Here is a 24,686-nt window from a genome sequence, read left to right as displayed (position 1 = left end):
TGGGTGGCTCAGTCGGTTGAGCGTCGGACCTCGGCTCAGGTCATGATCTCACGGTTCATGAGTTCGAGCCCCACGCAGGGCTCGCTGTTATCAGCACGGAGCCTGCTTCGGATCCCCCGTCTGTCTCTCTCTCTCTCTCTCTCTGTCTCTCTCTCCCTCCCCTGCTTGTGCTCTCTCCCTCTCCCTCTCTCTCTCTCAAAAATAAATAAACATAAAAAAAAAAAAAAAGAATCAGGTCAGCTAAAGAGAAGCGTGATGCTGCTTTATTGAAATTTCCTCCCCGTCACACACAAAGCAATTATCCAAGGGGCTGCTGGCAGGGAACCTCTTGCACAGCCCTCTGCCTCTGTATCCCCCTCTCAGACCCCAGAGAACGTGCCTCCATGGCCTTGTCTCCGCCTTGGGGTCAGCGTCCTCAGGAATCCCGGAAACAGGAAAAAGAGGGGGTGCTGGGACCAAAACCTTCCCTTCTGCCATCACCAACACGAGCGCCCGTGGCAGGGTCTGGGCCCACAAAGAGTCTGCCTGCCTAACCTGCGGATTCAGTCCAGCCAACGGACCCGCCTGGCGTCGGGGCTAAATTTCTGCTTAAGCACAAGCACTGGGCAGGACAGAGTCCCCTGTGCCGGGACTGGTGACGGACGGGCCAGCCTGCGGAATGGACTGGCAGTCGCTGCGTGACTATAGTGACCACGTGCGGCCAGCTGCTGGTGACGACAACTCTCCGGCAAAACCACCGTGTGTCGGGACGGTTCCGTGACGAGACGACCGTTATTTCCTGGAAGTAGCTGCTGGGTGACGTCTGGCAAGTGCCTGAATGTTCATTTGCGCTAACGATCGCTCAGCCGCCCAGAGGCGCCCAAGGGACCAGCGTGGGCGACCAGTTGCCGGGGGCGATTGCATGGCATAGTTTGGGGGCTAATTTGATTTTTGTCATTGTTATTGTTGAATGCTGTCCCTAGTTTAAAACTGACTGATGGGCGGCGGACCGTAATTGTTGAAATAAGCCGTCTGAAGAAATCGGACGGCTGTGCTTGGTGGAGGTCGGGGTGGGGGGAACCAAGAGGTGATGACTGGGCGGCATCGTTTGTTGTGTGAACGGACAACGGCCTGAAAGCCAACGCGATGGCTGTTGCTGTCTGGACAAACCACTTCCCTGCATGGGGAGGCGTATTTTGATTTGGCAGCCACGTGGTGAAAGCGGTCAAGTTGCAAGTTGTTTAACCAAACCCCCCGAACTTTGAATGACGAACAGGTGGGACAAGTGCTGGAGCTGGAAACGAGCCGAGGTTCGTTGGACTGAATTTCTGAGGGACTCGGGAGTCACTCCGCCGACAGCGTTGACCCAGTCGTGAGCATCTCCCAGGCCCCACGGGACAAGCAGGCCAGCGAGGGGGACACAAGCCGGTTTGTCCTGAAGTCAGCCGGGCGGCTCACCCCGGGGCCGCAGGGGCCACCAAAGCGAAGAAGCGGCTTGCGAGACAGCTCCGCCCCTCCCAGCACCAGAGCTGGGCCTGGCGGGCGTCACACCTCCGAGTAGGGGGGTGGTGCGGGGTCCCCGTCCGGGGTCTTGTATGGCAGAGACACGGCTTCCTCATAGGACGGCAGGACCGCCTGGGAGCGACAGAGAGATAAGGGCTGACGATTGGCCGGAAGGACCCAGGATGCCAACCTGGAGTCAAGGGGCTCCAACCCCCACCTCTGGCAGAATGGATGACGGTGACCAGCACCTTGCCCACCCAGGACCTTGGGTACTTACTATGCTTGACACTGCATGCACGAGACAGGGGCAGTGTCTATCCCTGTAGGGGACAGACTGGCCTCTGCCTGTTCAGCTTCAAACCCCCTTGTTCTGATAACCATGCACCATTTTCCCTGGGAAAACGTTCTCGGTCCACATGCTTTCAGAAGAGTTGGTCCCACCCCTCAGATCCAAGGACATGCGCCTGAGTGCGGCCACGCAAAGTAGAATCTCCTCCCCCCTGGCTAGCATCATTGGTTTGGGGATAGGCTTGCGACCCAAGCTGGTCCATCAGGCGTGCTCCTGGGACTTTCTGCTGGGGTTGCTGAGAGGGTGGGATGTCAACCTAGGGATTTTGGCAGCCATTTTGCCACCACAAGGACAGGGCTACCTGAAAACGTAGCCAACACTGAGGAGAGGACAGTCCAGAGACGGAGAGAATGAGATCTCACCAGATGTCACAACTCAGCCAGCCTGAGCCAGACTTACACTGGACGCTCAAGTCCTGGGAGCCAATAAATTCCCTGTTATCACTTGAGTCAGACCGAGTTGATTTCTGCCATTGGCGACCAACAGACTCTTGGCTAATACAACCCCCGTTTTACAGAGGAGGAAAGTGGCACCAGACGTTTAAACCAGCTGCACTTTGCCCGTCACATCTCCAATCAGCTGCTTCTAAGACCGCCTCAGTCCTCTGCCTAGAAGGCCCCTTCCCCTTTCCCAGCTAACTTGCATCAACTGACAGTCTAAGACTTGGTCAAGTGTCACCTCTTCCAGGAAGTCTTCCCTGATACCCCAGATGAGACCAGGTACCTCCTCTATGCTCCCATTTCCCCCCCAACGCTACGCCCTGAGTTGCAATCAGATCTCTGAATCTGGATTCACTCTGGGCTATGCACTCCCCCAGCACAGGGTGGCGTCTTAAGTCCTCTCTGCACCCCAGGGTTGGACATAAGGCCACCAAAGAGTAAGAGGCAGAAAATATTGAATGCATGCATGAATGAGTAACATCCTAGACTATCAGGGCCAAAAGAGATCTTCCCATTTCTTCTGGTCCAATCATCTCACAGTGGAGAAACTGAACCCCAGGGAAGGAGAGAGGCTTGCCCCAAATGATACAAGGTATGGCAGGGCTGGGACATGACCCCCACCCCTACCCTCACCAGGCTCACCTTCTGGAGCATCTTGGAGCCGCTCCTCTCCTCGGCTGAGTTCATGTACTTCATGAACTTGTAGCATCTCCACACGCACTTGAACATGTAGACCTGGAAAAAGGCCCGGGTCAGGCTACGCTTTGCCGGCCCTTCTTCTCGCTGACCCAGCACGCCTGGGACAGATGCTGGGCACTCCCCGGGGAGCCCCAGCTCAGCCCAGAAGGTAGCAACCGGCCTCTGCTGCTCACGCCCTTGTTCCGGTTGAGGGGTGCCTCACCGGCCAGCCCCAAGCGTTCCACACATTGTCCTTTTCACTGCCCCCACAGACCTAGCGCAGAAGGGAGCTCCTGGGGGCTTCTGGGTCCCCCTCCAGCCTCCCTGGCAACGGTCCTACAAATCATTCTTCTCCACCCCCCGAGCTGGGAAACTCCCCACCTCCTGAGACGACCCCGTCCTTCTTGAGACAGAGCCCGTGGTGGGAAACCTTTTCTCCCAAAGTGCTTAGGATATGTCAATCGTTAAAGCAGATTACAAAACAGCATCCTGTGTTTATAAAGGCAGAAAAAACTATATCTACAGATGTATACATCTGGCAGATGACGTCAGCAACGGTTTTCTCTTAGCAGTTGATGTAAGAAGGGGGGGGCGGATTTTCCAAGGTGGGGAGTGAAGCCCCCAAGGGCCTGTTCAAGAAACAATAGCCAATAGGTCTCTCTCTGCCCCTAAACCACCCCCCAAGGAAGGAGAGTGGGTCCCGTCTCAGGAAGCTCTCTTGTTTTACGGAACCCCACGATGAGGACTTAGAGGTCGCAGGAATAAATAAAATGAATTATAAAAGAACAAAGTAAGAGGGGCCTGGGGAAACCAAGCAGGTGGAAGGTGGCCAGTGAGGCAGCGTGCGGGACGCAGAGAGAGCTCCCACCCAAGGGGGTAAAGAAGAGGAAGGGAGATGGGGGGGGCAGGGCTGTGTGGCGGCCTTGATGTATGACGTCAACCCCCGCGCTGGTTCCCCCAAGCCTTCCGGAAAGTTCTCGCTGCACCTCACTAAAGCCCTTGCGCTGGGTTCGCCCTTAGAGGGAAGGTTCGAAGGAGTGAAGTTCCATTTCCAGGCTGGCATTAGGTGACCCCAGAGATTGCTCGGGGCCTCCAACTGAAGGAGACAGTGACGTCCGGTGACAGCCACCCACACGGAAAGACGGGAAGGAAATGCACCCAGATATCCGGACGTGGTCCCCGGGCGGTGGTGGGTGGTGAGTTGACTGCCTCCTTTCTGCTCATCTTGTCACAGTCAGAAAAGAACCCTCTTTAAAGCCCCTTCTTCTGCCGAGTCGACACCAGCCTCCCCGCGGCTTTGGGACACGGGTTCCAGCGCTGGCCTCTGGAATCCCCATGAGGGTCCTTCGGGTATTTGAAGACAGGGATCATGTCTCCCTTGACTCATCTCTCTTCTCAGCTGAATTGCCCTGGTCTCCCTGACTCTCTCAGATGGCAGAGTTTTCTTACCTCCCCACCCTCCTGGTCATGCTGCTATTGACACACTCCAGTCTGTCCTGTCTCTCTAGGAAGTCTCTAGAGTTCTTATCTCTCTAAGAACTCTAAGGTCTAAGGGACCCGACGAGGGACTCTATCCTCTGGACCGGACCACCTCCGAGAAGAATAAAACCACTCCCCTCCCTCCCTCCCATCACCCAACCTCTAGTAACATGACCTCAGGACCCATCTACATTTTGGTGCTTGAATCACAGAAAACTGTGATGGGGCAAAGCAATATTAATTACGTCCCTTTCACAGATGAGACCCAAGGCCCAGAGAGAAGTGGCTGGAACACCAGCTACACAGCTAGCAAGGGGAGAGCTGGGACTCACATCCAAGACTTTCTGAATCTGATTCTAGACCGAACAACTCCTCCTTCCCTGGATCAGGGTTCTCTCCAGGTTACACGTTAAGTCCTTGACACCTGAACACGGGGCGGGGTGGGGGGTTCTTCACAGATCCCCTCCCTCTCAATGGGATGCCCCCGGGGATCCTAAGTGGGGTCCAAGGAGCTGGTGTGGGAGGGCTGGAGTAAGGAGCCAAGAGTAGGGAGGGCAGCAGCGGCTCCCCACGCTTCCCAGAGCTGGGGGGCGGGGCCTCTCACCTTCAGGATGAGGACAGTGATGAAGGCGATGGAGAAAATGATCATCATCTTGATAAACTGGCTGTGAGCCATACCCTCCTGGCTGGGGAGATAGTTCTGCAAGAGATTTGGGGGCCACGTCAGCGCCTCTGCCCTCAAGGGACTCTTCCAGCGTCACACGTGGAGGAATGACACAGGCGTGGCACAGCCATCATCCTGCCCGACCCCTGCCAGGGGCGCGACCTACCATCAGCCCCAGGCGACAGGCGAGCTCAGCAAGCCCGCCCACTTGGCTCTTTCCTGGCTGGAGCACCCGGCCCCCAGCTGCGGTGGGGCCACGCCGATGCCCTTCTCCAGAGGACGGGCTCCCAGGCGAGGGCTCTGGGAGGTACGTCCCAGCCACGCCAGTAAGCCGTGTCGGGAGTGGGCCCTCCAGATCTAGTCAAGCCCTCGGCGTCCGCGGCCCCCTCCCCACCTCAGGTGTAACCTCACGAGAGACCCTGAGTGTGAACGACCCAGCTGAGTCCGCTCCCTCGGACCCAGCGTGAGACAGCAACGGTTAGCCATTCCACGTCACTAGGTTTGGGGATAATTTGTCAGACCGCTAGAGACAACGAGTATTATTTCTGCGGTGCAATTCACACATCAGGGCTCCCTCTGGGATCGAGCGGGGCCGCCCCCAAAGTCACGCGTCCTCCCGGCTTCTCCCTTTGCCTCCCCTGCTTCTCTGACTCCTTTTCAAGCGACGTCCTGAGAGCTCTCCTTCGAGAAATCACCCCCACCAAGAGTCCTCCTCCCAGGCCCCACTTAGGAAGGGGGCCCAGCCTGAGCACCGAGGCACAGAGAGGGGAAGCAGCTTGCTCCAGGCCGCAGAGCCGGTGATGGGTGCCGCCCCCTAGCCCAGACTCACCATGTGGTTCATGGCCTTGAAGTTGAGATAGGTGGGTACTTCCATGTAGGAGCTGCAGAGTGTCAGGACGCTCAGGCAGAAATCCAGCAACTGCAGGGTCATCAGGGGGACCTTGGGGGCGCCCTTGGGAGGGCAAAGGCGGGAGGAAGGAAACAAACCGGCAGTGAGGCCCTAACCCAGAGGTCCCGGGGCTGTGGGGCACACGGTGCTCCCTCAGCCCGAGAGACACTCAGCCGAGGATGCTGACGACTGTCCAGCCCACAGCACCCAGAAAGAAACGGACGACCGTTTCTCAGACATTCCCGCCAAGGGCTGGTGGCAGGCCCCGGGGGGGCTCCCGCGGCCCAGCCCGGGTCCAGCAACTCAGTCTCTTCCAGGACAACAGTTAGGGAAAGTCTGAAGGTGACTTTTGGGGCGCCGAGTCAGGGACCGGCACCCTCCGTCACAAGCATTGGCCCTCATCCTTGGCGTGAATCGTCTTTAGCCTCCTTCCTTCCGCTAGGTCACAAAGGAGGGACAGAGCAGGGGCTGGGGACTGAAATGGCCATGCGCCCTTCCCTGTGGTATAGCATCACGTGTGGCTGGCATTTGATTGCCCGCAAGGCGCTGAGCGCCCCGGATACACCTCCCACCCTGAATGCCCATAACACTGTTGATGATGTGCCATCACGGGAGCATTTTCCAGAGGAGGAAGCTTGGGGCGATCCGACGGGGCTTGGGCTCATCACCCAGGGAGGGGCCCCGGGGACTCCCACCCTCGCCAGCCTGAGCCCCTACCACCTCCCCCAGGCAAGGGGGGTGGTTGTGGGACGTGGGTCAGGGCTGGGTACTCACAACCCTGCTGCTCCGGGAGGCAAACTTGAGGTAGGAGGGCAGCTCGATGTAGGAGCCCAGCAGAGTCAGCAAGCAGAGGAGGAAGTCCATGATTTGCAGGGACAGGAAGGGCAGCAGGTACTTCTCCCGGTTCTGGAAGACAGGCCCGGCACAGTCAGGGTGTCCTGTGCAGCCCGACGCCCCCAGGGACCCCCCACCCTCACCGGCAGCTCCCTCCCCCGGGGTAGTATGGCCCTCTCCCAAATCATCCCCTCCTGGCTCAGCTGAGGTCGTTCCTCGTGGACCCACACCCCGGAGTGAGGTTCTGGGGATGGGGAGAAGGTAAGACCCAGGCCCTGAATGCAAGGCGTCTCGATGTCCCAGGAGACACAGGGCACAGTCCCCATCTACAGAGATAAGCGCCCCAGGGCCTTCAGGGGCAGGGTCTGACTCAACGTGCTCTCAAGAACCCAACAAGGAAGGGCTTTGTGCCCATTTCACAGATGAGAAGGGATCAGAGAGGACTTCCCTCTCCTTCAAACTGAGGGGGCCAGTATGAGTGCATTCGAACCCGCTGTTGGGGACAAAATCACAGAAGGGGTGGTTTTGTGGTTTCTCGGGTGGCTGTCTAAAATCACTCAGGAGGCCACCAAAACAACCCAGACTCCATCTCAGAACCTTCCGGATGCCCCGATCCACTTTTCTAGCTGGACCACTTGCGCCCCGCGACCCGCCCTGCCCAGGGTAAAATCACTCCCTGGGGTCCCGGGCTTCCGAAAGAGCGGCATTGGCTCAGGGAGTGAATGGTGGCAGTTCAGGCAAAGTGGAGGCGTTCCAAAGCAGCCCCAAACCATCCACTGCCCCACCGCTGCTGGCCTGTGAGTGCCGGGCCACCGGCTCCCCGGGACGCCCTTGCTGGGTCCTGCTCTGGTGCCTGTGTAGTGAGGCACCACCGGCTTTCTGCCCCCTGGGGGCCGAGGGACAGACTGGTTCCTCTTCACAGGAGGCTGAGCCCCAGTCTCTCTCTCTCTCTCTCCCTCTCTCTCTCTCTCTCCTGCTAGCTGGGTGAAACAGAGCCAGAGGCGTCTACACCCCACCCCACCCCACCCCCGCCTCTGTTCTGGTTCCTCTCACTGATGACAAAACCCGCTGCTTTCTCCTCTGTCCCCAGGCCTCAAAATGACCCTTCTCTTTCCCCTGTCAAAACTCCCTGTTTGCACTGGCAGCTTACGAGCATGTGGGTCATCAGCTAGTACAACCAAAGCATCCGTGTGCAAGCCCCCACCCATGGAGCGTGCATTTTAACGGGGAACCAACGCCTCGAGCCTGACGAGTCTGGTACAGAAACGAGACTTTCCAAACGGTCAGGAAGCATGGCGATCTCTAGGGTGCAGGGGCGGGGGGGGGTCTCCCAAAATACCCACCTCCCACCCTGTTGGCAGCCAGTGCTGCCCGCTCAGTGGGTGTGAACAGGAAGGGGGGCAGGAGGGCATCCGGGGTTCCTTGCCAGGCCCCAGGTCCGGACCGCCGTCCCCTCCCCCCACCAAGCCCTCACCTTGACCACTCCGATCAGCAGACTCAAGCTGATGACAAAGAGCATGGTGATGAGCAGGAAGCTGGAGATCAGGTTGGCTGAAAGGCAAGGGAAAGCAGTGAGCAGCCCAGAGGTGCCCCCAGGAACCCCATGCAGGTTCCAGGGACCACATTTTGGGAGCCACTGGTGTGGTGGCTATGGCAGCGAAGGAGCAAGCCCAGGCCCTGGCCTCCTGCAGTTCTCAGTCTTGGGGACTACTAAGGCAGCCAACAGAACATTTCGGGTAACACAGGATGCAGGGTGGGAGGGTGGCCCGAGTCTGCCACCCTCGGGCCCAGGGCGAGGTCGGGGAAGCCTTCTGAGGAGGTGGCCTGTGAGTGGAATGACCAGGAGTCCAAGGAGCTGAGACGGGGCTGAGCTCGGTGTGGCCAGCACCACCGGAGCGGGGAGCAAAGGGACGCTGCAAGGTGTAGCCGGAGAGGTTCACCGGGGCTGGATCCCACCATGGGGAGGTTCTAGTTTATTCCAGGGTGGTAGGCAGCCATTGACAGAGGGAGGCAGGAGAGTCCTGCCATCACCTTCCTGAGCTGGTTAGGTTCACGAAGCACCAGCCTCTCTGCTCTCCCACCTAGAGACTTGGGTGGGGACAAATCTCCCTTTGCCGATGAAAGATCTGAGGCTCAGAAGGGAAGGGGCAGGGCCTCAAACCCCAGCCCGTCTACCTGCCGCCAGGGCCCCTCCCCCTCCCGGGTCCCCTGGACCTACCGAGCCTGAGGTAGCCATTCTGCCAGACCTTGCAGGAGGCCTTGCCGTGGGCCACTTCCACGGAGTGCTCGATGAACAGCAAAACACTCATGATCTGCGGGCAGACAGAGCGACCATCAGTGAGGCCCGCACACCCCCACCCCTGCTCCCGCCCACCCTGGTGGCAGGCAGTCAGGGGCCTGGGAGGAGGCTCCTGGAGGAGACGGAAGGCCAGGTCCGTGGAGCATCCCGGATGAAAGTGTGGCCTAAACAGATAAGACGGCTCAAGCCCATAGTCCTCCTCCTTCCTTTTCCCAGCTGTGTGAGCTTGGGCTAGTTACACAGCCTCTCTGTGCCTCAATTTCTCATCTGTAAAATAAGGATAGCACTAGTAGCTACCTAAGGTTATCATGAGGAATAAGTCAGAGCATCCCAGGAGAGCACTTAGAATCATGCCTGGTTCTTGATAAAATAATAACTATGACTATTGAGGTCAAGGTTGGTGGCGGGGGGTGGGGGGGGAGGCTCTGAGGGCTCCCGCCAGTGACTGGCCCCTCTTCTGAACCTTCTTTTATAACAGGCTCTGGGCATTATGGGATCTTAGTCATGGCATCTGAGCATCATAAAGCTTCAAGCTCTTGGAATTCTCAACACAGGCCTGGGAGCACCTGATCCATGAATCCCTGGGGAGCCCTGTCAATACCAATCCCCAGGTGCCCTCAATTTCTCCATCTGCAAACTGGAGATAATAATGCCTGCTTCATACGGTTGCAGTGGAGCCAGATGGAATAGTTCACTTGAAGCACCTATGCTTGCTATTATTATTGCTATTATTCCCACTGGACTGAAGGTTCCAGGCAGGGAAGGCTTGTGTCTCTCTTGCTCACTGCTCTAGCTATTGTATTGGATGGATGGATGGATGGATGGATGGATGATGGGTGGATGGGTGGATGGATGGATGATGGATGGATGATGGATGGATGGATGGATGGATGGATGATGGATGGATAGATGGATGATGGATGGATGGATGATGGATGGATGGATGATGGATGGATGATGGATGGATGGATGGATAATGGATAGATGATCGATAGATGGATGGATAATGGATAGATGATCGATGGATGGATGGATGGATGGATGGATGATGGATGGATGATGGTTGGATGATGGAAAAATGGATGGATGATGGATGGATAGATGGATGGATGGATGGATGAATGATGGATAGATGGATGGATGATGGATGGATGATGGGTGGATAGATGGATGGTTAGATGGATGGATGGATAGATGGATGGATGGATGGATGGATGATGGATGGATAGATGGATGGATAGATGGATAGATGGATGGATAGATTGATGGATGATGGATGGATGATGGATGGATGGGTGGATGGATGGATGATGGATGGATAGATGGATGATGGATGGATGGATGGATGATGGATAGATGGATGGATGATGGATGGATGGATGGATACATGGATGGATGGATGGATGGATAATGGATAGATGATCGATAGATGGATGGATAATGGATAGATGATCGATAGATGGATGGATAATGGATAGATGATCAATGGATGGATAATGGATAGATGATCAATGGATGGGTGGATGGATAGATGGATGGATGATGGATGGATGATGGACGGATGGATGGATGATGGAAAAATGGATAGATGGATGGATAGATGGATGGATGGATGGATGGATGGATGAAGATGGATAGATGGATGGATGATGGATGGATGGATGGATGGATGATGGATAGATGGATGGATGATGGATGGAAAGATGGATGGATGGATGGATGGATAGATGGATGGATGGATGCATGGATAGATGGATGGATAGATGGCTGATGGATAGATGGATGGATGGATGATGGATAGATGGATGGATGGATGATGGATAGATGGATGGTTAGATGGATGGATAGATGGATGGATGGATGATGGATAGATGGATGGTTAGATGGATGGATAGATGGATGGATGGATGGATGGATAGATGGATGGATGATGGATGGATGATGGATAGATGGATGGATGATGGGTGGATGATGGGTGGATGATGGATGGATAGATGGATGATGGATGGATGGATGGATGATGGATAAATGGATGGTGGATAGATGGATGGACAGACAGACAGATGAATGAACAAACCCCATCCAAATCTTATGGGCCTGAGTGTTGTGGCCCTGGTGACAGTTGAAGTCCAGCCACAAAACTGCAGTTTGAAAGGACCTTGGATGTCACCTTGCCTGTGCCCTCCGTCATCCAATGTGGGAGTCCTGTGCCATGTGGCCTCTATTTAAATACTTCCAGCCAAGGGAACTCAGTCTTCTGTACGTCCGTGTTCTTGCAGCAAGCCTTCTGCTCTTCCCCACCTCTACACACAAGTCTCCAGGCACCATCGGCCCACATTGAGAATCACAAGACCATCTCCTTCCTTGTAGTGGTTGCCCTACCTCTAGTAATATGGCGTGAGTTTACACAGGCTTTCTGGGTGGCCCTGCACTAAGTAACTCATGCTCAGCTGACAGGCAACCAAACACCCACCACCTGTTTCCCCCCTGCCGATTATGTGGGTTTGGGTTTTTTTGGTTTTGTTTTTGTTTTGTTTTGCTTTGCTTTAGCTCAGACACAGGTCTCAACTTCCTGCCATGTTACATTCTGTTCAGGGGGGGCACAAAGGGACAGCCCAGAAGAGTGATGAATTGCTGAGCTCCAGGTCAGACGGAGGTGATTTCAATCCAGCTCAATACGTGGCCTTGAGCAAGTCATTTCACCTCTCTGAGCCTTCTCGTCTGGAAACTGGCAACCACTGGATTCAGTGCGGAATAGTATTGTATTTGCAAAGCACTGAGCCTGGAACCTGCAGTGGGGGCTCAGCAAACACAATCTGCTTTTGGCCGAGGTGAGCTTACATGAGGTGCTGCAGCGGTACCAAGACCAGGGTGCCAGGGGGTGGACAGCAAGCTTGTTCTAGCTGCCCTTCTACCTGGTGCGAGCTGAGCCAAAAAAAAAGGCTCTGTTTCACTAGAAAGGTTGAGAGCAGCCCCGAGCGGAAGGCAGATGCTGTGAGAGCTGCGGCTGGCACCCACAGGAAACGGCCCCAAGAGAAAAGAGCTGCTTCCTCAGCCCCTAAAAGCTGGGGTTCCAGCCCCTCGCACCCCCCACCCCTCAAGTTCACCTTTAAGGAGGGAAGGAGGAAGTGAGGTAGATGACAGCTCCATCCGGGACGGAACAGAGCACCCTGCGAGGTGGTGAGCTCCCCGTCCCTGGGGGTGTGCAAGCAGAGCACAGATAAGACGCAGCTGGGCTTAGAAGGGCACATGGGTATCTACCAGGTGTGGCAAGAGAAGACTCTGGAAGTCCCAAACGAAGCTCAGAACCAGACAATCCCAACCTCCCGTTGCTCGAAAGAGCCTCTGCCCACTCATTTTATAAGCTCCCCTCTGCTTGTTTTGGAAGCTCAGAGACGTTAGGTGGCTTGCCCAAGGACATACAGCAAGTTGGGGACAGAGTGGAGACTGGAGTCCAAGTCTCCCAGTGCTCTCCTGATTCCTTCGCGCACACCCCACTCCCCAAAACACCTCAGCACCCCTGCTAGCCAGTACCCCAGGGGGTGCAGATATTTTGACCATGCACCTGTGTCAGTAAAACCCTTTGAACACACTCCTCTGTATTTCTTCATTTCAATTTTTTTTTTAAACGTTTATTTATTTTTGAGACAGAGAGAGAGACAGAGCATGAACGGGGGAGGGACAGAGAGAGGGGGAGACACAGAATCGGAAGCAGGCTCCAGGCTCTGAGCCATCAGCCCAGAGCCCGACGCGGGGCTCAAACTCATGGACCACGAGATCGTGGCCTGAGCTGAAGTCGGACGGTTAACCGACTGAGCCACCCAGGCGCCCCTATTTCTTCATTTCAAAACCGAATGCACGCGCCACTGTTCTGGTTACCACGAACATCGTAAAACACACACACACACACACACACACACACACACACACACACATCCAGAAGTTAATAAAGGATATAGTGGAAAAGTTTGGAAATTCTAATACTGTCCTCCTGAGGTCCCAGCGGTCACCTCGGGTATCACTGCACTTTGGAGACCAATGCTAACCCACAGCCGTCCCCAACCCCTCAATTCTGGTCCTAAACATCTCTCACGGCCCCACCATCTTGCCTCCCATCCTGCCATTAGCATCACAGTCACCCCCTCCCTCCCCACCTCCACCCTATCCAATGACCCCAAAAAGAAGGGGGAGAAGGGCAGGGACCTTTGTGTACCCTGACCGCATGCCATCCGTGCCACCCACACCTTCCCGACGATCCTCCCAAACCCAGCAAAGGGACTATTCTGAATACTCCCACCCCCACTTCACAGATAAGGAAAGCGAGGCTCAGAGAGGTCCAGTGACTTGTCTGTGGCCTCCAGCTGGTAATCTGTAGGGCCAGGATTCAAACCCAGGCCAACGGGCCGGAGATTGGATTCCTTCTTCCACTGTCCTTCCAGCACCTCCCAACCTCCCGCCTCTGCCTGAAGCCTGGCCCGCTTCACCACTCCCGTGCCTGCGCCGGGGGCAGAGTCAGAGGGGCCCCAACCCCCTCTCTCCCCACAGTTCCTGCGAGGTCAGCAGGTGCCGGAAGTGGTCTTCCTTGCGTAAGAATCACCTTCTTACAGGCTCAGGCTTCCCTCCATTCCACCTTCTCAGCAGCCCTATAAGGCGAGGGAGGTAATTCTGTCCCCCAAGTGAGAGCCCTGAGGCCCAGAGAAGGCAGGAACCAGCTCAGAGCCCGGCAAACTCAGAATCTGACTCAGACGCTCTGCCGGCCCCTAGCCTTCGGCAGAAGACAACAGCCCCAGTCCAGGAGAAAGACAGGAGCCTCCACTCCCTAGGAGATGGGAGGGAGAGGAACTAACACTTATTGAGTACCTACTGTGTGCCCAGACCTGCACACACAGGCCTCCATCGCAGTCTCCCAAAACCCTGCGACAGAAGCCACATTTTCCCCATTTTACAGATGAGAAAATGGAGGCTCGGAGAAGAGAACTCACATGGCCGCCGGGGATCTGAACCCTGTTACCCGGGCTCCCAGGGTCCAGGGCTCCACCCAGGGCCGAGTGGGCCCAGCCCCTGGTCTTACCAACCTTCTGCCCACCCTTCCCCCGGAAGCTCTGGACACCTCCGACTCCAGAGCCGGCGGGTGGGGCACCAGAGGCTTCCCCTACTGCCTCACTGCTGTGTAACCCTGCCCAGTTCCGGACTCCTCCCTGCCTTCAGTTTACCCCCTCTGGTCATTGAGGAGGGTCACCCCCATTTGCACCACTGGGACGATCGAACTCCTTGCAAACTATGGCATGTGACACCGAGGCCACCCAGGGTGGCCCCCTGAAGCTGTGCTCTGTTCATCCACAGGCCTTCACTGCTCCACCCAAGCCCCTACCCAGGAGCCTTGGCAGTTCCCGGAAAGTAACTGGTGTTCCTACAGTGTATGCTGGGAGAGGCCCGGAGACCTCAGGAGCCCCAAGGTCCCAGGCCCCCGGCCGTCACCTCCCCCCTCGCCCCCGCCACACCCCTGCTGCTACCCACCTGGACAGAGAGCTGCCTTCTCCCGGAGCTTTGAGGGTCTGTCTGGGCCCTGGCCCACGACCCCCAGGGACAGGACAGGGCTCCTCTCCTCCCACAAGCCCACTCGCTCACCTGCTCCCCCAGGGCGGCGCCTTTCTCACTGACTTTTCTCTTCGGCGGTGAGATCATGCAGGGAAGAGCTAGGGTGCCTAGGTCAGGTGGTCCTGGGTCCAACCCGAGCTCTGTGCCCTCGAGCAAGCCACTGACCTCTCTGAGCCTGCCTCCTGGGGATATCAACCAGACCTGCCCCACAGGGTTGCGGTCAAGTCAAATGACATCCCAGCACGGGGCCAGGCGTCCCAGCAAGTGCTCCATAAACCAACACGGTTGGGCCGTGTTCGTTAACCTGTGTAGGCGCTCATTCACTCCCTCTGTTTGTTCATCCAGGAAATGCTCTCTGAGCACACAATGGCCCCAGGCCCTGTCTAGGTAAGCCACTCGCCCTGGCCTGGCCCGCCGGTGTCACAGTCCCCGGGGGAAACCATGGGTGACCAGTGTGTTCAGAGTCACGACAAAGGGCCTGCAGAGGGCTGAGGGTCCCTGATGAGGGAGTGATCGCCACTGTCTGGAAGCCTCACGGAGGGTTTCACAAATGGGAAAAGTTGGAGTAGGGTTTTGAGGGTTAAGTAGGAGTTTCCCAACAGAGAAGAGAACAAAGCATTCCAGGAAGAGGGAGCACCACAGTGCAGAGGCCCAGAGGCTGGCAGTGCAGATCCAGGGAAATTCGTGGGCGGGAATGCCTCTCCCTGAAGGAGGGGATGTTACCAGTGGGCAAGTGAGACCCAGAGAGACACAATGACCAGCCCAAGTCCACACAGCAAGCCTGTCGCAGAGCCGGGATGAGCCTCATTCCAGACGCCGAGCCAGGGCTCAGGCTGCAAGACCACATTAGTCCTGACCATGCTCAGCCCCCCCCCCGCCCCGCCGCCACCCCTGCCCTCCATTCCCCCCTCTCACCCCTTCCCTCTGCTCCTCCCTGGGCTCGGTCCCCGTGCCCAGCCCTACCCTGTCCCTTCTTTCTCAATAAACACAACCTCCCTAAGCTGAGCAGGCCAGGAAGCTGGGAGATTTTCTGTTTTCCTAGTGATTCTGAGAAGCAATCGACAGCTAGAGCTGAAATAGAGGCAGCAGGTCTCGTAGGGTGAGCGGCAAAACCGGGGGGTGGGCGCGAGAGGAACGGGGTCGCTACGGAATATGGCCATGGCCAGAGTGGCGGTGACCCTGGCGACCTTGCTGGGGGGTGAGGACCGGCTGTCACGCGGCTGGGTTTGGCGTGGCGGAGACAGTTACGATGACGTGTGTGACCACGGCTGTGGCAAGGGTGGGGGTGACAGAGGCAACTCCAGCGGACCTGCTGGGAAGTAGTCACAGACATCGTTGCTGATGTTGATGACGTGGTGACATCTCGATTCGGTTGTGCTGATGGCAGTCACGGGGAGGGTGGTGGTGACCTGTGACATTCCCCGACTCTGGGGCTCAGACACCACTTCCCTGACCAGGAAGGTGGGCCTGACCTCCCGGGGCTCGGGACGCACCCCCTCAGAAGCAGGCAGGCAGGGCCCCAGCCTCTGGGATTCCGGGGGGTGGGGGGGCGCCACTTACAGAGACCCGTCCCTCGGTGAGCACCTACTACGTGCCAGCTGGAGCAGGACACTTTCCCGGCCTTTCACTTTATCGACGCTTCACAAATGCGCGAGGTCAGACTGTCCCCCCCTCCCCGCCCCACCTACGTCCGAGGAGAGCAGGGGCCTGGGTGCGGCTTGGCTGAGTTTGCACAAGGAGTCAGGCCCGGGCTGGTCCTCGACCCTCCCTCAACACATAGCGCAGCTTGCAAAATGGGAAATGAGTCCCAAGTGCACACCCCTTCCCGCCCCTTCTCCCTTTTCAGGGCTGCTCCAGCCAGACCCTGTGTCCTCTGGCTCTGGTGGCCTAGGGACCCAAGGGCTCCTGCACGCTTGGACCGTCATCACCACTTTCATCATCGTCGCACCATCACTGAAACTCACCTGCCCACTCTGTTTCCCCTGCCCGCCTCCCCTCCCTGCGTATCTGGGAGGAGGAAGGGAGAAGACAGCCAGATGTATCAGCGTCAAGAGGAAGCTCTCCTCCCCCACCCCCTCCTCTGCCACCCCATACTTCCTGCCGAGGCTTATCGGGGCCACTGGGCGGGGGCCGTTCCCCCACAGCACTACCGTCCCAGTCACCTCCCCAGCCGGCCCAGAGATCATCTGCCGGGGCCCCCGGAGCCAGGGCTCAGCTGCCCTCCTGTGCCCCAGAGCCAGCTTCCCCGCCCCGAGGCTGCCACTCTGCTGTCCTCCCTGCCACCCCTGCCCCCTCCACTGTTCGCTGACCAGCAGAAGTGCCTGTGTGTGGACACCAAACCACCAGTCCCCATGGCCACGGCCACCCTATTTGTAATAGCCCCAAACTAGAAACGACCCTCCCGCAGGAGGACAGGCAAATACCTGGCGATGTATCCGTTCAGTGAAATATTACACGGCGGGGCTGCTGGCCACACACAGCAACACAGAGGAAGATCACAAACCCAGTGTTGAGGCAAAGAAACCAGACACAAAAAGGTACCTGCTGTGAAATCTCATCCCTAGTTAGTTCTAGAACATATGTGGGAAGAAGCCAGTGGGGCAAGGGTGGTGACGAGGAGATGTCACCAGGGGCCTCTAGGTGCTGGCCTTGTCCTATTTTGTAATGTGGGTGGAGGTGACACGGGTGTGTTCACCTCGTACAAGTTCAAGATGTGCACTTGTGATAGTTATGTAAGTTATGCACCAATAAAAGGTTGGCAAAAGTAAAATCAAAGAGCGATTAGCTGGTACCTACTGTGTGTCATGCCCTGGGGATTACAAAGATAAATCAGGCTTCCGGGCCCCCAGCCCAGAAGACAGGAGCCACGGGGCCCAGGAGCTGGGGGTGAGGAGCCGCCCTGGGATGGGGATGACTATTGGGGGCTCGGGGTCCAGGACTGGGGGCTCCAGGAAGGCTTCTGAGAAGCAGTACGTCTTAAAGACATTTTCTCCCAAAGGGCAGTGGGAAGGGTGTTCCAGGCAGAGGGAAGGACAAGACCAAAAGTGGGTGAGCCCCATTCAGGAAACTGTAAGAAGTTCTCTGGGGGATTGTAACTTGGGGGTCATCTGTGCCAGGCCCCCAGTAAGCCCCCAGGAAACGGTAGCTGCCGTGTGGCTGGGCTGGTGGGGGGGGGGGTGTCGGAGACATGAGGGAACAGGTGATTTTCCAGGGGCCGTGACTTTGGGACTGGCAGAAGCCGGAGAAAGGCCACTCCAGGCAGAAAGGACAGCTCGTCCAAAGGCGGGGAGCTCACAGAACATGATTCAGACGGCGCGTGCCTCGGTTTATCACACTGTAGCACAAGGATCGCCAAGATGGGAGCGCTCCATGGGGAGCACCTTGCTCCAGCCCGGGCTGTCTGGGAGGACCAGCGTTCTATCCTCAGGGACCCCCTGCCCTCCGCATGTAACAGCCCAGCAAGACCTTCCCTTTGCCCTCTGCCCTCTGCCCTCGGCCCTTCCAGACCTGCCCCTTATCCTCACTTCAGCCTTGTGAGGCAAGTTCTGTTTTTCTCATTTTCTCCCCATTTTGCAGGGAAAATCGAGACTGTGTCTTTACATGTGGGCTCTGAGTTTCTACGAACGAGCCCCCCCTCCCCAGATCTTACAGTTGATCCTTCCCCTGTCACTACCAAGAAGCGTGCCCCCCCCCCACCACCACCACAGTCTGGGCCATGAGCAGGACCCCCAGGCTCTCGTCCTTCATCTGCCACAGGCTGCAAAGTCGACTGGCCCCTCCAAGCCTGTTTCCTCTCCTGCCCAACGGGGGCTCCAGAGTTAGCTGCCATTTGTGGGGTGCTCATCAGGGGCTAAACATGTCTCCACCTGGTTTCCTGTGAGTCCCAGAATGACCCCACACTTCTGGGCCACCGGCCCCCATATGACAGGGGAGGAAACTGAGGCTGGGGGAGGGGAGGGATGGTCTGGGTCGTAGCAGGGCTGAGGACTGGCAGGGCAGGGAGCCAGAACCTTCGCCTATGCAGCCTCTCGCTCAGCCTTCGGCCTCATTGGGCGTTCTGTGGGCCCCTTCCTCACAGGAGACCAGCACAGGCCTTGCAGTGAGCACGGAGCGAGGCTCTGGTCCCAGGACCTCAAAATAGAAGCCTCACCTCCTGGGTGACTGAGAAGACGTCACCCCACCCAGACCCGGCCTTCCAGTCATGGGGCCCAGTCCGAGTGGGGTGGACGCCCTCCTCCCAGCTGGTGCCTCCCTTAGCTGCGGCCCTCTGACAGCAGTGGGTCCTTCCAATCCAGGTGATTCCTGAAGACTGGGACCACCACCCACACCCCATGCCCAGAAGCCCCTTCCTGCCCTTCCCTGGGGCCTGAGAACCAAGAAGTGAGGAAGAGGACAAAGCCCAGCCTGGGGTCTGGCCTGTCTTCGCCCCCCTCACGGGGTAAAAAAGTTCCATCGCCTAGCCCTCCAGGTCTGGTGACACAGGAAACGCTTAACTTTGCCCCCCAGGGGGCGCCCTGCGTGCAGCACCCCCATGGGTCCAGTGGGTCTGACGGCCCCCTCGAGCAGCTGTGTGGGCCTCCAGCATTTTATAAGTTAGAAGGTGGGGTGCACATCCCCGAGATGAGGAACATAGCTCAGTTCCAACGGGGCCCCTGGGCCACCCCCGTCCCACCCCCACCGGCCTCTTCACACCTCCAGGAAGGGCACAGAGTTGCAGGGCACAGACCAAGGCCTTTCTGCCCCACATGGGGGCACCAGGCGTGAAGGAAGAGGTTCTAACAGACTTTCATCAGGGACTTTCCCCACCTGGCAGTTGGGGCCTATTTTTAGGCCCCAGACAGACGAGCTTTCAAAGATGCGGTCTGCTCCCCCAGCCCACTCTGGGCACCAGCCGGCAGCCCCTCCCTCAAATGGGGCCGCATCAGCTCAATGCCCCAAAGCAGTCGCCCTTGAGGCCGGGGCTACTGACCCCATTTAGGAGATGAGGAAACTGAGGCCCCGGACAGCAAAGCTCCTGCCTGCGCCAGGTCACCTCGTAAGTTAGGAGACGGCTGTGTGATTTTCAATCCCAAAATGGAGCGGAAAGGAGAGCCCCTGGGGGGGTCTGAGAAAGACAAATCAGGAGGGCTTCCCGGAGGGGGAAGCTTCCCGTGAGCTGGACCATAAAGAAGAAATGGGTAAGAGGAGAAGACTGGGTGAGGAGACTGGCTCCCTCCCTGTGACCTGGAACAAACCAGGAACATTCCTGGACCTCTGCTTTTCTCATCTATAAAAGGAGAGGACTGGACCAAGCAGAGATCCCTCCTTTTGGCTATGAAGCCTGCAAGAAAAGAGGAACTCGGCCCAGCCTCCTCCCACCACACCTCACAGCCATCCCTCCCTAAACCCCAGCTTCACGAGCTTCCCCGTGTTCCAGACATCACATGGTCTCTCCCACCCCCAAGGCTTTGCTCAAGCTGCCCTCTCGACCTGGCCTGCACTCTTCTCCCCAGCACCCCCAAGCTCGGGCCTGCTCATCCCTAGCACGCCAGCCTCCTCCAAGAAGCCGCTCCTGAATCTCCCCTCCCCCGTCTGTTCCGGGACTGGGATAAGGCCCCTCATCTGTGCCCCCAGAACAGTCAGCCCCGTCATCCAGCAAAGCCATTGTCACAGTTGTCCTTGGGCCTGGAGCCCCTAGAGGTCCAGACCCTGGTCTGGAGCTCGGCGCATAAAAAGAAGGCATGTTGGAGAACGTATCTTCATGAAGGACAGACTCCTTCAAATGGTAGAGATGGCTTTACTTTGTTTGTTTTGCCAATTTAAAAAGCAATATACTTGAGCAACCAAATAAATAAAGCAGCATTGGATGATAACCCAAAGTACAAAATAAATATCCGTGAGTTTCCACTGCTATAAATAAGTAAACCGTTTTGTGTTATTAACACATGAGGAAAACAGACGAATCTCCCATGAGAAATTCCAAACGCCCTCAAGAAATAACTTCCCATTCTTTAAGTGACTTTCTTCCCCAAAGGAGAGTAAGGAAGGTGGGGCAGGGGGGAGGAGTGGGGGCAGTGGGGAGAAACCTGACGATCACGACTGCCGCCAGGTGACCAAGGTCACCGTCAGCAGTGCTAAGACACGTCAGGAGTCCATACCTTTGATATGATGTGCTGACGATGGCCCCTTACCCCTGTCGTCTTCCTCCCAAAAACACCTGACCCAAGCCTCACCAAGAGAAAACCCTCAGACAAGTCCCATTTGATGCATATTTGACAAAACGTATGCCCAGCACGCCTCAAAACTGTCAAGGTCACCAAAAACAGGGAACATCTGAGAAACCGTCCCAGCCAAGAGGAACCTAAGGGACATAAGGACTAAATGTGACACGGTATCCTGGATGGGATCCTGAGACAGGGAAAAAAAAAAAAAAGATGTTAGGGAAAAGCTGAGAAAATCTGAATAGAGTGTGGACGTTAGTGCGTCGAAGGCGACCCATCAACTGTGACAGATGAGCCATCACATAAGGTGCTAACACTAGGGGAAAACAGGTGCAGGGCATACAGAACTCTGTACTATGTCTGTGACATTTCTGTGAATCCAAAACTGTTCTAAAATTAAGTTTACTTTAAAAAGTCATACGTGTGCATTGTACCGAACACGGAGAATACGGGAGTGTAGAAACAATTAGAGCTTTCACAACCCTGGCAGCCCAGAGACAGCCAGCCCCGGCCTCCCTCCCTCCCCGGCCTGGTGCTACAAGGTTTTGAAACCACAGCGGGTGTAAGCTTTTTCGTCCGGGCAATGCGTTCCTAATGGGATTCCAGGTGCCTTGGAGGGGAGAAGTCAGGGAGGGAGAGATTTCTGAGCAAAAGGGCCTTCCGGGGATCCTTTCCTCTTACCATTGATTTAAGACAGGCTTTGGGTTGCAGACAAGCCGGGGCTAAAGACCTAATTTAAGCCTCCCCAGAGAGGCCGAGTCTATGAATAGCTCTTAATGTTGTCACCCATGACTGGCTCCAGATGATGACAATCTGGGCAATCAACACATCTGGGCAATAGCTTCCCTTTTTCCATCCAGATGTTAGAGGCCAGGCCAGTATACCTGTCCCCCCAACTGCTCAGTCACAAGAAAGCCCCCAGCCCCCCTGCCCTTTCTGGGAAGGAGCAGAGGACGATCCCCCCATTGGAACCAACCAAGGACCCCAGACAGCACTGCCCGGTACAGCTTCCTGGCTTCTCCTCTGTTCTCATGCCTTATGTTCTAGAACATCCCATGGCTCCCCATGGTCCACATTACAGACACTGGGAGTGACTTAGCACCCGGGAGACATTTGGCAACGCCTGGAGGGGTTTTGGGTTGTCACAACTGGGCAGGTGGGGGGAGGCTACCGGCACCTTGCGGATAGAGGCCAAGGATGCCGCGAAACGTCCCGCAATGTACGACAAAGAATTCTCCAGCCCCAAATATCAACAGCACCTACCCCGAACTCCCAGAGTCCTCAGCTTGTCACTCGGAGCCCCTACCACCACCTGCACCCCAAGCCAAAGCCTTCAGCCTGGGCTGTGTAAGTGTCCCCTACACAAGCCACCACCCCTCAGCCTGTGCACTTTGCACACCTGTGCCTCACCACCCCCCATACGCTACGCCTCCCCTAATGGCACCGCCTCCAAGGAGGCTTCCCTGGTCACTGGCCCACACTTTCTCCAGCTCTGCGGGCAGGCACTGATGTCACTTCACCACGTCCTGGTGAGGACCTCACGCAGCGCGGTCAAGAAGAACTCTCGAGAGTCGCGAAGCCTGGGGCCTTCAGGACAGAGGCCAGGCCCAAGCAGCCTGCATGTGGACGCGGTCCCGCCCGCACAGGGATTTCTTTTTCACCTCGAGCCAGTCGCCAACATGGGAATGCCACAACATGGGGTCTAAAAGGCCGTGTTTCCTGCTTCTCTGAATGTCAGAAGAGCGGCTGCTGGGGCCCGCATTCCTGCGTGGCAACAATCAGAGGAAGGAGGGACCAGCCACCGGGGTAGACCCAGAACAGGGCCCCGAGGTCACCGCGGGTCCGTCCGCCCCACTGCGCTCACTTACGCGACCTGCCCGGCCCTTCAAGAGGCTGGAGTCTGAAACCTCTGCGCCAGTCCACATCCCCACCCCTCATTTTCTAAAGGGGACACGGAGGCCCGAGAGAGAAACTTGTCCGAGGTCACACAACCAGTCAGGGGCAGAGCTGGGGTACGGACCCAGGGGCCTTGTCCCCCACAGGGACGCCGCGGGGGCCAATCACCGTCCTTCGAACGCTGCCCAGTCCGAGCTTGGAGAGGCCCTAAGGATCTCACGTGGGGACAACCGAGGCGCCATTCGCTTCTCCCAGGATCACTGTCACGCCGGCGGGAGCTGGGCAAGGCAACCTCTGAGAAGCGCCCCAAACCGGCATCACTCCAAGTGCCCGGCAGCACACTGCGTCGGAGGCACTGCTCACAAACACTGCTGTGCGCCAGGCACCCCGATCCTCACAGCCAGAGAGGTATTGCTGTTTTCAATGAGGAAACCGGGGCCCAGAGAGGTTAAGTAAGCGGTCCCCAGCGGCACAGCTCGGAAGCGGGGAAGGCGAAAATTTGCACCCAGGAGCGGACCCCGAAGCTAGCTGTGCACTGATCCGCTGAGAAGCCCCGCCCCTCTGAAGGCCGGGCTCTCGCCACAGCTCTGCCTGTCCTGCCCAAGACAGGAAACAGATGCAGCCAGACTTCAGCAGTTTCCAGCAGCCCACCACAACAGAATGCCGGATTTAGGCTAATTTTGAGGAAGCCCTTCTAGGCTCATGAGAGAACTGTTAACCACAGGCCCTGAGTCACCCTAAGGAGGAAGGCGCCTGGGTCTGGGGGAGCCGGGTGTGGCTCAGAGTCGTGCGGTGGGGTAGACGGGGTCCGGGCAGGAGTGAACAGAGACCCCAAGCTTCACCCACCGAGACAGAGTGGGGAGCCGCTGGCCCCAAGGGGCTGTGGCTTGCCCACATCGCTCCGAGCGAAAAGACAAAGGCTCCACGCCGGGGGGGGGGGGGGGGGGGGGGGTTTGCACACCAGCTTCCAAAGGGGAACTGCTGGGCTGCTCCCCCTCGGGGCCAGGCAAGCCACCCCACCCCGTAGCACCAGATCTCAGATCTTCTTGGGTGGTTTGGTGGGTTGTAAACCAAGAGGATTCAGCCCCCTCCCTCCCCGCCCGGAGCACAAAGGAGAGGGTCCCCCCTTCATCCCCCCAGCGGCCCAGGACCCCCCACAGGAAGAGTCAGGCTGTGCCTGGGGCCTGACCTCATCCCCTGGCAACAGCCCCAGCCCACATTTCTCCCGAGATCCCTGGCTCCCGACGCACTTTGCCGGCTGCCGCTCCCTTCGAACCTCGCGGCTGTTCTTTGGTCCCATTTTACAGAGGCAGAAACTGAGCCCCAGAGGCAACGTGAGTTCCATTCGCTCAGCATGAAGACCCTCCTCCCACCACTGCTCCACTCTGCCAGCTGCTGCAGGGCCCCCCCCCTTCCCGGGTTGAAAAAGGGGAAACTGAGGCCCAGAGTAGGGAAGGGATCTGGCCGGGCTCCCGCGGAGAGGTGGTGGGCAGCGGTCCTCCCACCCGAGGGGGTCAGTAGATTGGGGCCCTCTCTCTTGCGCGCACACACACACACACACACAGCCTCCCCGCGCCCACCCGCACACTCACCACATGGTAGATGGCCAGGGCGGTGGTGGCGATGCGGACATTGAAGCAGCAGCAGGTCTGGCGGACGGCAGCCGTGCGGGGAGCCATGGTGCTGCCGTCCCCTGCTCCTAGGCACTGAGGGAGAGAGCCCAGCGCCTGGAGCAGGGCAGAAAAGAGGAAGCCGCCAGCTACCCTCTTCACTTCCTTCCTGCCCCTCAGACAGGCAGGGGCCGGGTCGTCACCACTGGGGCGGGGCGGCTGGGAAGGGCTACAGGCTGCCTCCAGCACCACAGCTGGCCCTTTGCCA

The 24,686-nt window shown here is 57.5% G+C and overlaps 1 protein-coding gene across 1 annotated transcript; it reads right to left on the bottom strand.

Moving 5' to 3' along the window:
- Positions 1–247: 247 nt before the first annotated feature.
- LAPTM5 (lysosomal protein transmembrane 5) lies at positions 248–24,550 on the bottom strand. The gene is made up of 8 exons (XM_047082425.1): positions 24,401–24,550; positions 9,034–9,127; positions 8,290–8,366; positions 6,756–6,887; positions 5,922–6,044; positions 5,033–5,128; positions 2,914–3,006; positions 248–1,614 (listed from the first exon to the last, which is right to left on the bottom strand). Exons 1-8 carry the CDS (start codon positions 24,485–24,487, stop codon positions 1,525–1,527), a joined length of 792 nt encoding a protein of 263 aa, XP_046938381.1. The 5' UTR covers positions 24,488–24,550; the 3' UTR covers positions 248–1,524.
- Positions 24,551–24,686: the final 136 nt, after the last annotated feature.

Source organism: Lynx rufus, unplaced genomic scaffold (genome assembly GCF_022079265.1).
Source record: "Lynx rufus isolate CCGP_SWC_20201006 ecotype Redwood Valley unplaced genomic scaffold, mLynRuf1.p SCAF_2, whole genome shotgun sequence".
In the NCBI taxonomy this organism is placed as follows: domain Eukaryota; kingdom Metazoa; phylum Chordata; class Mammalia; order Carnivora; family Felidae; genus Lynx; species Lynx rufus.
The sequence above is the reverse complement of the archived record's forward strand: the minus strand, read 5'-3'. Positions and strand labels throughout refer to the sequence as shown.